Source organism: Pelodiscus sinensis, chromosome 32, assembly GCF_052426305.1.
Source record: "Pelodiscus sinensis isolate ZL-2025 chromosome 32, ASM5242630v1, whole genome shotgun sequence".
NCBI lineage: Eukaryota > Metazoa > Chordata > Testudines > Trionychidae > Pelodiscus > Pelodiscus sinensis.
The window spans coordinates 10,945,308-10,959,285 of NC_143083.1; the positions used below are offsets into that span (position 1 = coordinate 10,945,308).

The following is a 13,978-nucleotide window of genomic DNA, read 5'->3' on the forward strand; positions in this document are numbered from 1 at the left end:
AACGACATGCTTGAAACCCCCGTGGGGAGCGGGGGGGTTGCTCTAGGACGAGCCAGGCCTCACTGCGGACAGGAGCAGGCCTCTCCCCTTTCCAAAGGCCGATGTCTCTCATTCTTAGTGTTAATTAAGCCACGTGAACGAACCACAACCCACCCGCAGTGCTGAGGGCAATGGACAGAACCAGAGACCTGCCCTGTATATGACTTCTCAACGTCGCCCACGCCAATAATCCACGGGATTTCACATAGGTGGGTGAGGGAAGGTTCACTCTTAACTGCTCAGTGAGCACCACGGCCGATCGAATATGGAAGCAAAAAGAGGAGAAAGTAAACACAGTAAGGGAAGCTGTTTCCATCCTTGCTCCTGCCTCACTCTGAGGATGCATCCAGACTGGCACGTTTTTCCACAAAAGCAGCTGTGGGTCGGACAATGACCAGAGCCGTGCGTGATCTTCACCAGCCATGGAGAGAGAGAGAGCGCCCTGTGGTACTGCTCGGTCCGAACAGGCACCTGGCCTGAGAGCAGCGGGACTGGCCCACTGGGTCCTCCGTGTGCCAGGAGCAGGAGCAGCATGGGTAGAAGTTGTGGGAATGTTTGTCTCAGCATTTGGGTCTCTAACTGAGGCTGCTGCTTGGGTCTCAGCGTATTCCTGACACCGCAACCAGCCGGGCTGGGGCAGCGTGTGGCCTCGCCTTGGCCTGTTCCCTGGGGGCAGGCCCCCCGATTCTCCAGGGCCAGCTTGGCCTGGGCTCGGCTGGCAGCTCTGACCGGGGCTGCTCAGCTTTTTATCCAATTCAGGATTAAAGATGGAGACTTGGGGTTGGTCTGCGGCCTGGGGGTTCTTAGCCCTTTGAACGCTGCCACGCAAGGCGCTTATGGAGCTGCCACGGCGCCAGTTCCTGCTGCCCGGGGGCCCCACGTGCCGGTTGGCTGGCTGAACGTCGTGTGGCCGTAGGGCAGGGCCAGCCGTTCATCTGGGATCTGGCACCTGCCCAGGTTGCCGGCTGCATGTGAGGGGGAATGTGCTATGGGCCTGCGATGTCCCAGGGCTGGACAGTGAGGTGGACAGCCATCCCAGGCCTGGCGGTCTCCGTGTTGTGAGGGTCTCGCTGTTCTGCTGGAGCACACCTGGTACAGGATGTCCCGGTCCTGGAGAGAGAGTCCACTTCTCAGAGAGCTTGGCGAGCACCCCAGGAGGCGTTCACCTGTGGCTGGGAGCGGTTCAGGGTCCTGCTCCCATCCCCTGGGAGGTATGTGGGGGCAGAGCCTTGTGCTTCCTCAGGTGCCTGGAGCCCTCCAGGCAGGTGAAGCAGGAGAATGAGGCTACTGGGCTGAGCAACCAACCTGTGCCGGCTCCAAGGTTCCTGCTGCACCAAGGGCTTTGCTGGCACACACGGGCTGCCGTGCCTTGGGGATGCTCTGACCCCCTCGCCCGCATTCCCAGCACCAGGCCTCATTGCTATGGCAACAGGGAGACCCAGCCTCAGCCTGGTCTATGCATCCCCTTGCAGGGGGCCAGGCCGTGGTCTTTGCCCTGACCCTCTCCACACGGGCTGGTAGCCAGGCCGGGGATTACACCAGGTGCGGTGGGTGTCACTGGGTAAAGCTCCCCCGCCCAGCCCATCCATGGAGGGAGGAAGCAGACAGACTCAACAGTCCAGGCAGCTTTGGCGGTGGGGCAGGGCAGGTAACTGGCCTGAAATATTTACTGCAGCTGTTTCCTGTCCAGGGCTTGGCCTGGGCCCAGCTGGCAGCCTTGGCGCACGGCAACCACCTGGCGGCTGCCTGCAGGGACTCCCTTGATCTGAGAAGTGCTCCAGATAAGGCAGGCAGGGGTTTGGCCAAACATCCTGGTTAGGAATCACGCCCAGCTGGAGCGACCAGCCTGCAGCCCGTGAGCATAACACTACTGAAGGGAGAGGCGCTCTGAGCCCAGCTGGACCTCGGTGGTTCCAGGGGCTAGCGCCTTCCTCCTGCACCATGGCTGTGGTTCCTGCACGACTCCCTCTGTGCACACGGAGAGCTGGCGCACCCCGCGCCCAGCCCAGCCAGTAACAAACGCTGTCCTGGGTGGGGCCAGCGCCTGCTTCGCCCGCTGCCACCTGCACAGGAGCGCCCAGCTCGAGGGTCACGCCTGGCCTGGCGCCCTGCTGCGGCGGACTCTGGGCTCAGTGGGACAGCAGTGCGGGGCTGCTGGCCTGCCCTGAGCGCTGCGTGGGCTGGGCATGTTCACTAGCTGGTTAGCAGGCTGGAAACAGCTCGGGCGGGGGCTGGCTACTCATTAACACGCAAGTCCTTGGGCTGCGGAGAAGATCAGAGAACTTGGCTGGGACACCCACAGCTGCGGTGCTGGCATCTGTCACATGGAGCAGCTGGCTTGAAACACTTGCTGCTCCTTCCAAACAGGTTTGTGCTGCTGGGTGGTTTAAATGTCCCCGTCTACCAGCCGGGCCCAGAACATCCACACCCAGGATCCTCTCCAGCCCATTCCCCTCCCCACCCAGAGAATGATGTGGAAGCTGCAGCCGCTTCAGAGGCTCCTGGACCCGGCTGCAGAACTGCACAGCGGCTGTCAAAGCTGGTCCAGGTTGTGCGGGGCTTTGTGTGCGCAATCCGGCCTGGCCCTTAACACTGCGCCAGTCTCCAGACTGGGTTGGGGGGGGGGGAGAGGTGCGCATGTGGGAACTTGTGTCCAGGAAATCACATGGCAGCCAATGCCAAAGGCTTTCTGGTTTGAGCAGCATCAAATCACCCGGGTGGGCAATAAAATGGTGGTGGGTCGCCGCGGTGGGCCACTGTGGTACTATTTTTAAACCCCCTCTCCCCCCCCCCACCACCACAGGTCCGGGCAATCGCAGCTCCCATTGGCCGGGAAGGGCAACCCATGGCCAATAGGAACTGTGACTCCCCATCCTGTGGTGATGGAAGTAAATACGGCGGCGTTGGGGCCTGCTAAGGGCTAGCCCTGGTAGACCAGATTCGGCCTGCGGGCCTGACCTAGGCAGCGGATCAGTTCCGCAGGGGTTTCTGCACAAGTGAGCAAACAGCCCCAGAAGTGGACCTGCAGCTGCAGGAGTGTCGCCCTCTCCCTCTCAAGGGTGCTGAAAGGGCCATAGTGCCTTTCCGAGTTCCTAAGCGGCTCTACGGGCTGGTCCCCTGTAGGAGCTGGAGGCTCCAGCCAGGAAAGGTCGGTGCCGCATGGGCCACTTGGTGAAGCATGCGGCAAAGGTTTCCTCGAGGGCCCCTCCATAGGGACAGAGCTGGGGTGTGGGGGGGAGACAGTGTCAGTGCAGAACAACAAGAAGGCCAGAGACAAGCCAGCAGTTGCTTTGCCTTTATCATGCAGCCGTCAGGGCCCTTTGCTGAGCAAACAGATCCAGCCAGGCAGCCCAGTGCCAGGGCAGGCAGCAGCCGGAGACTCAATGGTGCTGCAGCAGCAAACCCCTTTTGTCCTTGCTGCGGACGTGGAAGGGGATCTGAGCGCCAAAGCGCCGTTGCCTGGCAGCGAGAACACAACAGGGGCTACACAAACGGCTGCACACGAAACCTTGAGTGTCTGGGTTTATTGGAGTCAAGTTGGACTTTGCCTGCCCCTTGAAAGCAGCCGCTGGTTTAAAAGGGAAGAGAGACTTCCTGCGTCAGGAACAGCTGAGATTAGATAAGGGGAGGGAGGGGACACTGGGCTGCTGGACCCAGTTCTGCGGCCGCCTGACTTTGTGAACTGAGGCCTCAGTTTCCTGCTCTGTGAAATGCCACGGGTTCGCGCCTGCCTGCACTGCTCACGCATAGAGCTGGGAGGTGCAGAACTGCCAGCCCGGGGCGTCATCTTACTGCATTTCCAGCAGGCTCCTCGCTCCCCCATGCCTGCCCCCTACTAGGGATGTGAAAGGTTAACCAGTAAGCATCAGTCTTAATGAGTGATGCTGACCACTTCTAGTTAACCGGTGGGGGCTGGAGCAGTTTCCCACCTGCTGGGGGGTGGGGGGCGCTTCTCTGGATGTCCCAGCAATAGACAGTGGCACAGGGCACAAGGCTGCAGAAACTGCATCAGGTCCCCCCGCCTTTCCTCCTGTTTCTCAGCCCATAATGTTGCTTTGTAGCTTGTCAGCCTGAAAACAAATGATGGTTCAACCCCAGGCTGCACTTTCCCCCCTGCAGGCAGACACTCCAGCCCACAGCCCGTTTGCTTCCTGCGAACCAGTGCGGGTGTTTCTACACTTCGGCATGTTGAGCCCAAAATGAATAACCGGGCAGGCTGCTGCTCCAGACTCAACTCCCTGGCGGCAGCAGACGCAGCAAGAGGCCACGAGCAACGTTTCAGCCACATGGGGCTGTTCTTAGAGGCCTCTGGGCACACACGCTCAGCACCGTGGCTTCTCTCGCAGGTGCAACCCTGAGTCCTGCAGGCAGCCTGGTCTTAACAGGAGCGGTCAGCGCTTCCCTCTGCCAAAGCTTGGCCTGTGGGAAAGGGCAGCTCTGGGCAGGGGGGCCTCACCCCCTCCCTATGTCTGTGCCCTGACACTGAGCCAGGCCCTGTCCCAGCCTGCAGCATGCTAGGGGTGGGGCTTTGTCAGTTACATCACAGCTGGCTGGCATCCCCGGCAGGGTGTTGGGCTCGAGCACTCCCACAGCTACCTGCAAAGGTAGATTAGACCTGGCTCAGAGCTACGCCATAGCCGTTGGTCAGCTGGGGCCGCCTTTTGCTCCCCCATCCATCGCAGACCGAGTGGTCCCGCAATGGCCTTAGATCATATGAAGACCATTTAAGGCAGTGATACAAACACCCCTTTTAAAAGGCACAAACAGTGATTTAGCAGCCGTCTTTCCACAGCTCCTCGCTACTTTTATTTCCTTCCACGGCCCAGGCGCCTGCTCTGCAATAGAGAAACCTTAGTTTTTAGCAGGTTTCCTCCCCTCCCCTTTGCCTGGGCACTGGGAAAAGCACCATGGTAGGCACCTGAGTGAGAGGCAGGCCGTACTGGGTCAGACCAAAGGTCCATCTAGCCCAGTAGCCTGTCTGCTGACAGTGGCCAGCACCAGGTGCCCCAGAGGGGGTGGACCAAAGACAATGATCAAGTGATTTGTCTTGTGCCATCCTTCTCCAGCCTCTCTCAAACAGAGGCCAGGGACACCATTTTATCCCCCGGCTAATAGCCTTTTATGGACCTAACCTCCATGAAATTATCTAGCTTCTCTTTAAACTCTGTTATAGTCCTAGCCTTCACAGCCTCCTCTGGCAAGGAGTTCCACAGGTTGGCCAATAACATCTCTTGCATGTAAGACGGAGGGAGCTTCACCCTTTGCCAGGCCTCTACCAGAGAAGGGAGGTGGTGTGTGACCTGTCCTTGCTAGGCCATGCTGGGGGCACCTGTCCCTTCAGCACAAGGTTTGGAACATGCAGCTATTCCACAAACACCTTTCTGCGGCGGAGCACAGCCTGTGGGGCTGGCTTGTGAGAGACACACACCCTAATCAGGTGTGCAGCTGATTGTGCAATCACCCAGGAGGCAGTGGGTTTTATTAAGGTTTATTGAAGCAGCACCAGGCTGCTGTGTAAAGAAAAAAAAAAAAAACACACTGTAGCAAACCAGCTCGCTGGCCCTTCACACCCCGTAAGACATTTTGTGCATTTGTCACTGGAGCAGCATCAGAACCCGGTGGCCAGCTGCTGCCAGTTAGAAACAGCTCCGCCCCTTCCAGCGGACAACAGGTCCATCAGAAATACTGGCTTGCTCACCCCGAGCTGTGAAACAACCACCTGCTGCTCACAGTGCTGCAGATGCTGGTGACAGCGACTGTTACTGACAGCACGGGGCAGCTGTAGGGAACACAAAGGGTTCCTCCCTTCTTGGACCAGTGCCTGAGCTGAAAAAAGTGACAATGTCTGCAAAGGAAACGGAACCCGTCCCTTGGAAAACCTGCCCTGCCACCTTCTCAAAAGAGCTGGCCAGCTAGCTATGCTGGAGCTTTGCCCCCTAAGCTCTCTTCAGAATCGATCTGAAGCCCTCCAAATGCATTGCGACTGTGCAACCTGGTGTCCGATACCCAAGGGGACTGTCCTGCCCTACACGCCTCCTGCGGATGGGAGGGCTGAGTTGCGAGTCCTCACAACGCCGACGTAAGGGGTGGTGCTCGCCTGCCCGGGTCCTCCGCGTGGACGCGTGGCGAAGTGAGAAGCGGGCACGGTGGCACCTGACATCTGCAGCTCCTGGCGAAACCTGTAACGCAAAAGGGGCGGTGGTGAGAACGCTCGTCTCAAACCAGAACCAGCTGCAGCAAGGCCAGTATTTAACTTGTGCCAGGGCCGTGCCATAGCCCTTTGGGGCTTGCTGCATTAGTTATGAGCAGGGCTCGGCGACTGCGGCGAAAACCACTCGCCAGCCCCGCACTGCGCACGCGTGAACCACCGGTGAACGGGGCAACCGGCTGAAATCTATTTGCCATGGGCAAGTAGATAAGCAGCCCTGGTTATGAGCGGGAGGGGAAGGGGAAACACACACACACACACACACACACACACACCCCCCCCCCCCTTTCATTACCGATTTAGCACTGGGCAGGGTGGGTCCACACAAGCCTGCCTGCATCCACAAGGTATGTCCTCTCTGGTTTAGGGTTCTATGGGAAATACTTGGCTGTATCCAACAAACTCAGACGCAAGGACACAGCATCATGGGTAAAAAGTAGGATAAAAGGCCGAAAGATCTGTCCCACTTTGGCACTAACTCCACAGCGAGTGCCCAGAAAGGGTTAATTCCTCTTACCCTTAAAATGAATAGCTCGGGCAGGAGGAGGTAAGTGGCATGAATGGGGCCAGAGGATAATTAGAAGGAAGAGCCTCTGTGTTTATATGTAGACAGGGTTTGTCTTACAAATGCAATTACAAGCAGTCCGGGGTCTAACTTCCAGCTGTAATCTTGCTTTGGCACCAGCTCTCCTGTCCCCCCAGGGATGGCTATTTGAGTGCCACTGGCAGACTGACCCAGGCACCGCGAGGAGGAGTCTGTGCTAAAACAGTCTCATTTATGGCCACAAGCTCTATCTTTGGCCCCTGCGGTTAGCTGCAGCCAGCCTGGAAGTTGTTGCACAAGAATGTGCCGATCAGCTTGCCAGGGTGTCCCCTACTGGGGCCAACCAACGCCATCTGCAATCCCTGGAGGCTTAGTCTGGAGGAGTGCGGAGACATGGGATGGGCCACTCTCTTGCTCCAGTTACAGCTCTCCTCTCCGCTGCCCTCCAGCCTCCTTCCCTCATAGGGGCCTTCCACGCCACCTACAGACACGGGGGTTTGCCAGCGAGGCAGAAAACATCCGAGTTCCCCTCTCCCGGTGAGCAGCCCTCGCTAGAGAAGCCAGGCCAGCATCTCCAGCCTGAAACGTCGACCCGTCTGCTCCTGCGCCCTGCCCGAGGAGGACTTACCTTTCCAGTCCCGGGGCGTGGCTCAGGCAGACAGGTATTTCCAAGTGCTGACAAAGGCGGTGGGGATGAGGGAGTAGGGCACGGTTGTGACGCTGCTCCAGGAGTCGGAGGAGGGGTCGTAGCAGTCCAAAGTCTTGCAGCGCTGAGTCCCGCAGTAGCCCCCCACCACGTACAGCCGGTTTCCCGAGGTGACCGCCTGACAGCTGATGCGTTTAGCAGTCACGTCCCCGAATTTGGACCACTGGTAGGTGTCGCTGTGGAAGCGGTATGCAGAGCTGGCCGAGAACTCCGTGTCACCCCCAATCACGATCACGTGGCTGCCCACCACTGCCGCAGCCGTGTAGCGCCAGGGCTGGGGGCAGCTGGCAGGCACCGTCCAGCGGTTCTGGCCAGGGTCAAAGCACTGCACTTTGGGCAGCTTCTCCTGGCTCACGCTGGTGCCCCCAAAGACAAACAGCTTCATTTTGGCCCCCACCACGGCAGCGTTGCTGACGCCCTCCCGGAGAGGGGCCACCAGGGACCACTTGTCCATCTGGGGGTCGTAGTGTTCGACCTGCTTCAGCGAGACGGAGGGCGAAGCCGGGAAGGAGCCATTTACTGCCGTGTGGCCGCCGACTACGTAGAGACAATGGCCAAGCTCGGCAGAGCCGTGGCCAAAGCGGGCCACCAGCATGGGCGCAGCCTTCGCCCACTCATCGTGGAGAGTGTCGTAAACCCAGACATCTTTGGAGGCGCCGTTCTCGGAGCTCTTGCCCCCGGTGACGTACACTTTGCAGCCGAGCGCACAGGCGCTGCACTCCTTGCGAGGGCTGGGGATGTCGGTGCGCGGGATGATCTCGCTCGTCTGCCGGTCGACCATGTAGATTTTGTCACACACGAACGTCTGGCCCCCAAGCAGCAGCAGGGCCTGGCTGACCTTCCGAGGCTGGGCACAGAAACCCGACACCGGCCCGTCGTTCTGAAGGATCTTCATCTTGCAGCGCAGCGCGTCGGCCACGATCTCCCCTCCCAGCTTGTGGCTGGTCACTAGCTCTTCGGTGGCCACCTGGTTCCGCAGATAAGACTCTGGCAGGAGGGCCAGGCGGACCGAGCGCAACAGCTCGGGCAGGTCATCATGCCGCTGGGGCAAGTCGTACCGGATCCAGCCGATGACGGCTTCGTACACCAGGCTCTCGTCCTCCACCTCCAGCTCCTCGCTCTCCACCAGCTCCAGCAGCTTGTCTTTGGGCAACCGGAGGAAGTCCTCTGTCTGGTAGAGCGCCGCAAAGTTGGCCAGCGCCATCCTCCAGGACAGCTCCAGCAGCCTCTCGCAGCAGTGGGCGTAGGACAGCAGCAGCATGTTGAGGCAGTTGGCTGGGTGCAGGTTTTTCTCCAGGAAGTCAGCTGAAGCGTCACGGATATCCTGGAACTGCAGCATGTCCCCGGCCTCCAACAGGGACTCGGCGTTCTCCTCGTTGATCAGCACCCGGGCTGAGTAGATGTAGTCGAGCAGCAGCTCCAGCACCTCTGGGTGCAGGGAATCGTGGAAGTTGACCTCCGCATCCCTGCTCTCCTTCAGCCCCCCGTTGAACATGGCATCGAAGTACCGACTGCAGGAGGCCAGCACGGCCCGATGGCAGGGGAAGGCCTGGTTCCCCGCCCGCAGCACCACGTCGGTGAAGAGACGCCGCTTGCGCAGCAGGTTGAGCTGGGTCAGGAGGCTGTCGGCGTGGCCCGGCTTGTGGAAGAGGTGGATGTTCATGGAGCCGGAGCTGGAGCGGGACTTGCGGTTCTCGTGGCGGCTGACGGACATGGCAGCGGGGCTAGTCTGAAAGGGAAAGAGCCGTGAGGCTGGGCTTCACGAACAGAACCCCCTCTGGTTTTCTCTCCTGCCTTCCCCTAGCAGCACGCCAGTGGGCTTATAGGCCACCACCTCAGCACCCTATCTCCCCAGGTCCGCTCCGGGAAAGCCCACAGCTGGAGGAAGCTTTTGCGGCAGCACGGTGCCTGGGGCAAAGCTAGAAAGCTGGGGGAAGGGGGTTTAGTAAGGTGGTCCAAGAAGAAATGGAATTAACACAGAGGGGAAATTGTGCAGTTTGGCTGCAATGACATTTGTCTTGCAGTGGCAAACTCCCCCCAGGCTGGGGTCAGCATTCATTGTACCCGGGGCTGGCCCTGGAAGAAGGAAAGTTCTAGCTGCATCTTGTGCAGCTGGAAAAGGGCCCTGTGAGGTAAACTAGACACACTTCCGCAAAGCCTCTGCTTCCCGCCCCCTGCCCGCGGCAGCAGGCACCCTCCCCTTCCTGCATCTTTCTTTCCACCCTTCCCCAGAAGAACAGGACAAGCCCCCCACAAGTACCCCCAGGCCTCTCAGGAGCCATGGGGGGGAGGGGCTGTACTGATGTTAATGATTACGTTTTTAATGGGCAGAGGCTGTTCTGCTTCAATGGCAGAGTGATGGGAACCAGGCCCCTGGATCCTGCCTAAACAAAGGAGGAATTAATCAAAGCCGCCACTCCCCATTAGCCCCCCCCCCCCCCGACAGCTGCTTTTCAGCTGTGTCATCTAGGACGCTTCCGGGGCAGAACAGCCGGGCAATGAGCGCGCAGCCGGGCGAGGGAAGGGCTGCAGGCACGCAGGGCTTGGGAGCCAGGAAGCGGCCGGCCCGCCAGCCCCGGGGAGCCCTCCTAGCAAATGCATTTTGCACGGAAGTGCCCCAACGCTACTCGTAGCTAAGACGGGCGGGGCTGAGCGGGACTCCGGGATCCCCAGCCCCGGTCCCGCGGCCCCTGCAGCGAGCAAGCTGAGACCGGACGAAACTCAGGTCAGGGCCCGCGTTCGCGCTGGTTAAGAGGGTGCGTCGGGTCCCGCCGCCTCAAGCCCTGTGGCCAGCGTGGGGCAGGCAGGGCGGGGGCCCCTGGATGGAGAGCCCCGCCCTGCCCGAGCGGGGCAAGCTCCCAGCTGAGCCGGGAGGGTCCGGGGAGCTCTGGGGCCCCCAGCAGCCCGGAGGTTGGGGTCAGCGCTGCCCGGCCACCGGAGCCATGGGGGGAGGGGGGAGGGTCGCTGCTGCTGCTGCTGCTCCCCCCCCTGCCCCCCCCCCCCCCTCCTGCTCCTCCCCCCAACCTGCCCCCCCCATTCCGGCCCGCGTGCTTACCGCCGCCCCGGGACGCGCTCGCTCTCTGCCAGCTGCCGCCGCCGCCTCGTGTCCTTTCCCCAGCCGCTTGCCCCGCCCCCTCATTAAGATGCAGGGCCAGGAGCCAATCGGCGCCCGACTACCGGCTTCGCCACGCCCTGCCCAGCTGGAGGGGCCCAGCTGACTGGGTGGCCGCAGAGTCCGGGCGGCCGCTCCCCGCGCGGTGACTCCGGCGCTGCCAGGTGGGGCGGGTGCCAGGCAGGCCTGGGAGAAGCTGCCTCAAAGCCGGGAGGCCGGTTCGTCAACCAGGCTGATTGCCCAGGCTTGGGTAAGGCCTCGGCGCTGTGAGGCCCCGGGTGTGGCCGGGGTGACTTGCTAAAAGCCAGCCTAGCCCAGGCATGGGGGTTGCATCCTAGCCATGTCACCCGCAGCCAGCCTGCACCCTCCCTGCAGAGGTCTGCCCATGTGCTCTGCCCAGGCCTCACAGCTGAGAGGAAGGGCAGGAGCAAAGGCTGTTCCTGCAGTCTCTTAAGCCTCTACCATTTCCATTGGGTGCCCCCCGCTTTGCTCTTGAAGCAGGAACGGCCTGTCTCCCCAGCAGCAAACTTTTAAGTAAACATGTAGCCAAAAGCTTGGAGCCCTTTCAAGCCACACACTAACAGTCTTGGCTCAGCGACAGCTACAGTGCATGAAAAAAAAAAACCCCAAACCCGCAGGAACAGGCCTCACCGCCCTGATCTACAGCCAGAGGCGTGTGCTCTACCACTAAATGTTCCAGTGAGAGCTGCAGCGTTGGCTCTGAGACCCAGGTCTTGAGTGCTGGAGGTCTACCCCAAGCCAAAACGTCTATACGGCTGTCTTTTACTGCTGGAGTGTGAGTTTGTGTCTGTAGCTCCAAGTGCTGCGACATCTGCTGTCAGGCCTTTGCCTTGCAGCTGTACCCTAAACACAGACTAGTGGGTTTTTCACCCTCAGAGTCTGCCAACAGGCCTGACCAAGGCACTTCTACTGAAGTGTACCAGCCACTGTCATGGGCACATATTGTACGGATGTGAAACTGCACTCCCTCTAGACTATTTTGCAGTGCAACACTACCTTACAGGTAAAGGAAATAATATGGCTCACCATCTGGAAACTGGGGACACACAATACATTCACCTCATCTTGGGGAAGTGCTTTGAGAGCCACACCCTGGCAAGCACTGTGTCACTACAGCTCTAACGGAGCCACAAACGGACTCATGAACCCCAGGCTTGAAGACAATACCTGAAAGCTGCATGGCCTCTGACCCCCTTCCACTTGCGGTTTCAGAGCAGGAAGTTGTTACCTTGCTGTGCGGAGTGTTTATCGACAGGGCTTTCCTCCGTGAGCAGAGATGCTGCTTTGATGTTCACTAGGCCGCACTGATAAAGGTCCATAAACACAGGAGTCATGGTGCTGAGCCATCATGCTCAGCAATGCAATGTATGGATCAGAGCGGCTGACCCAGCCCTTCCAGCTAATAGCTCGCAGACGCTGCAAACATGCCCAGCTTTCCTGTAATGCAGTAGAACACAGGCTAATTGGGCACAAAGTCCCCATGGCTGTTGCAGAAAGGGAAAGCGGATACTGTTTCTCAGGCTCTTTCTATGATGGAGAAAGACATTGGGCAGTCAGTTCAAATAACTCACGGGAGCATCCTTAGAGAACGTTAGCTGGAGCAAGCACCAGCTGCCTGCAATTTCACTTGCTGGTGAAGCAGATGGCATTGGGGCCAAAACTAATTCGGAGAGTAGACTTTACAATTTCAGGACGGCTCCGTATCAGGACTCCAGACACCCAAACCAAACTAGTTTCAAGCATGTCTAATCTGCTCTCCCCTCAGCTCAGTGCTATAGTGACAGAGATGTAGCCGTGTTAGTCTGCTCTTGCTAAAACAAAAGGAAAAAACTATGTAGCACTTTAAAGACTAACAAGATGGTTTAATAGGTGATGAGCTTTCGTGGGCCAGACCCACTTCCTCGGATCATATTCTGGAAGAGAATTGGCATGATCATATATACCAAAGGAATACATTTTTTTCATTGTATTCCTCTGGTATATATGGTCATACCGATTCTCTTGCAGAATATGAGCTGAGGAAGTGGGTCTGGCCCACAAAAGCTCATCACCTATTAAACCATCTTGTTTGTCTTTAGAGTGCTACACAGTTTTTCCTTTTGTCTCAGTGCTATAGTGAGACATTGAAGAATAGTGATAGAAATGTATCTGTGTTAGTCTGGTGTAACTGAAACAAAAAACAGGACTATGTAGCACTTTAAAGACTAACAAGATGGTTTATTAGGTGATGAGCTTTCGTGGGCCAGACCCACTTCCTCAGATCAAATAGTGGAAGAAAATTGTCGCAACCCTATATACCAAAGGATACAATTAAAAAAATGAACACATATGAAAAGGACAAATCAAATTTCAGAACAGAAGGGCTATGGGGGGGAGGTAAAAGTCTGTGAGCTAATGATATTAGAGGTGATAATTGGGGAAGCTATCTTTGTAATGGGTAAGATAATTAAAGTCTTTGTTCAAACTTAGGCGTAAAGTGTCCAATTTAAGCATGAATGACAGTTCAGAGGATTCTCTTTCCAGTGTAGTCTTAAAAGGTCTTTGAAGCAGGATGCAGGTAATCAAGTCGTTGAGACAATGTCCTTTCTGGTTGAAATGGCAAGAAACTTTTTCTTTGTGATCCTGTCTAATATCTGTTTTGTGGGCATTGATCCTTTGGCGAAGTGTCTGAGACGTTTGTCCAATGTACATAGCAGATGGACACTTTCGGCACATGATAGCATAAATTATATTTCTGGATGAGCAGGAATATGTGTTCTTGATCTTATAACTCACTTGGTTAGGTCCAAAAATGGTATCAGCAGAGTGAATATGTGGACAAAGTTGGCAACAGGGTTTGTTGCAAGGGAAGGTACCAGGGTTGGTGGTAGTGTGGTATGTCCTGTGGTTGTTGGTAAGAATCATCTTGAGGTTAGGTGGTTGTCTATAGGAGACTATGGGTCTGTCTCCCAGAGACGAAAAAAAGCAGCAGCCATTTTTATGCTAATGAAGCAGGGGAGATTTAAATCCCCGCTTCATTAGCAATTGCGATACGTCTAATTTGCATCCCTTTTCCGAAAAAGGGATGCAATCTAGATGTAGCCTTGGAGTTTAGTATCCTGTTCCAGTATAGGCTGTAGTTTATTGATAATGTGTTGGACAGGTTTAAGTTGGGGGCTGTGGTGTTCTATTGTTGGTTTTCTTGGGTCTGTCTTGAAGTAGATGGTTTCTAGGTATTCGTCTGGCTCTTTCAATTTGCTTTTTTATTTCTCCGGGTGAGTAGTTGAGGTTTATAAATGCTTGGTAGAGATCCTGAAGTTTCTGGTCTCTGTCAGTGGGATTAGAGCAGATGCGGTTGTATCGAAGGGC

General features: G+C 57.3%; 2 protein-coding genes across 3 annotated transcripts in view; one reads left to right on the forward strand and one right to left on the reverse strand.

Moving 5' to 3' along the window:
- Window positions 1-5,515: 5,515 nt before the first annotated feature.
- Window positions 5,516-10,678, reverse strand: LOC149520893 (ectoderm-neural cortex protein 1-like). Of its 2 annotated transcripts, none has more exons than XM_075902940.2 (3): window positions 10,553-10,678; window positions 7,420-9,226; window positions 5,516-6,218 (listed from the first exon to the last, which is right to left on the reverse strand). In XM_075902940.2, the coding sequence occupies exons 1-2, from the start codon at window positions 10,634-10,636 to the stop codon at window positions 7,442-7,444; spliced, it is 1,869 nt and encodes a 622-aa protein (XP_075759055.2). In that variant the 5' UTR covers window positions 10,637-10,678; the 3' UTR covers window positions 5,516-6,218; window positions 7,420-7,441. The 2 variants fall into 2 exon arrangements, with proteins under 2 accessions (XP_075759055.2, XP_006126882.3); XM_006126820.5 differs by lacking the exon at window positions 10,553-10,678 and adding an exon at window positions 9,814-9,836.
- Window positions 9,970-13,978, forward strand: part of SAXO5 (stabilizer of axonemal microtubules 5) — a 37,569-nt gene continuing 33,560 nt past the window's right edge. Inside the window, exon 1 of the mRNA XM_075902949.2 lies at window positions 9,970-10,222. The gene's annotated coding sequence lies outside the window, so the exon portion shown is untranslated. The remainder of the gene's footprint in view (window positions 10,223-13,978) is intronic.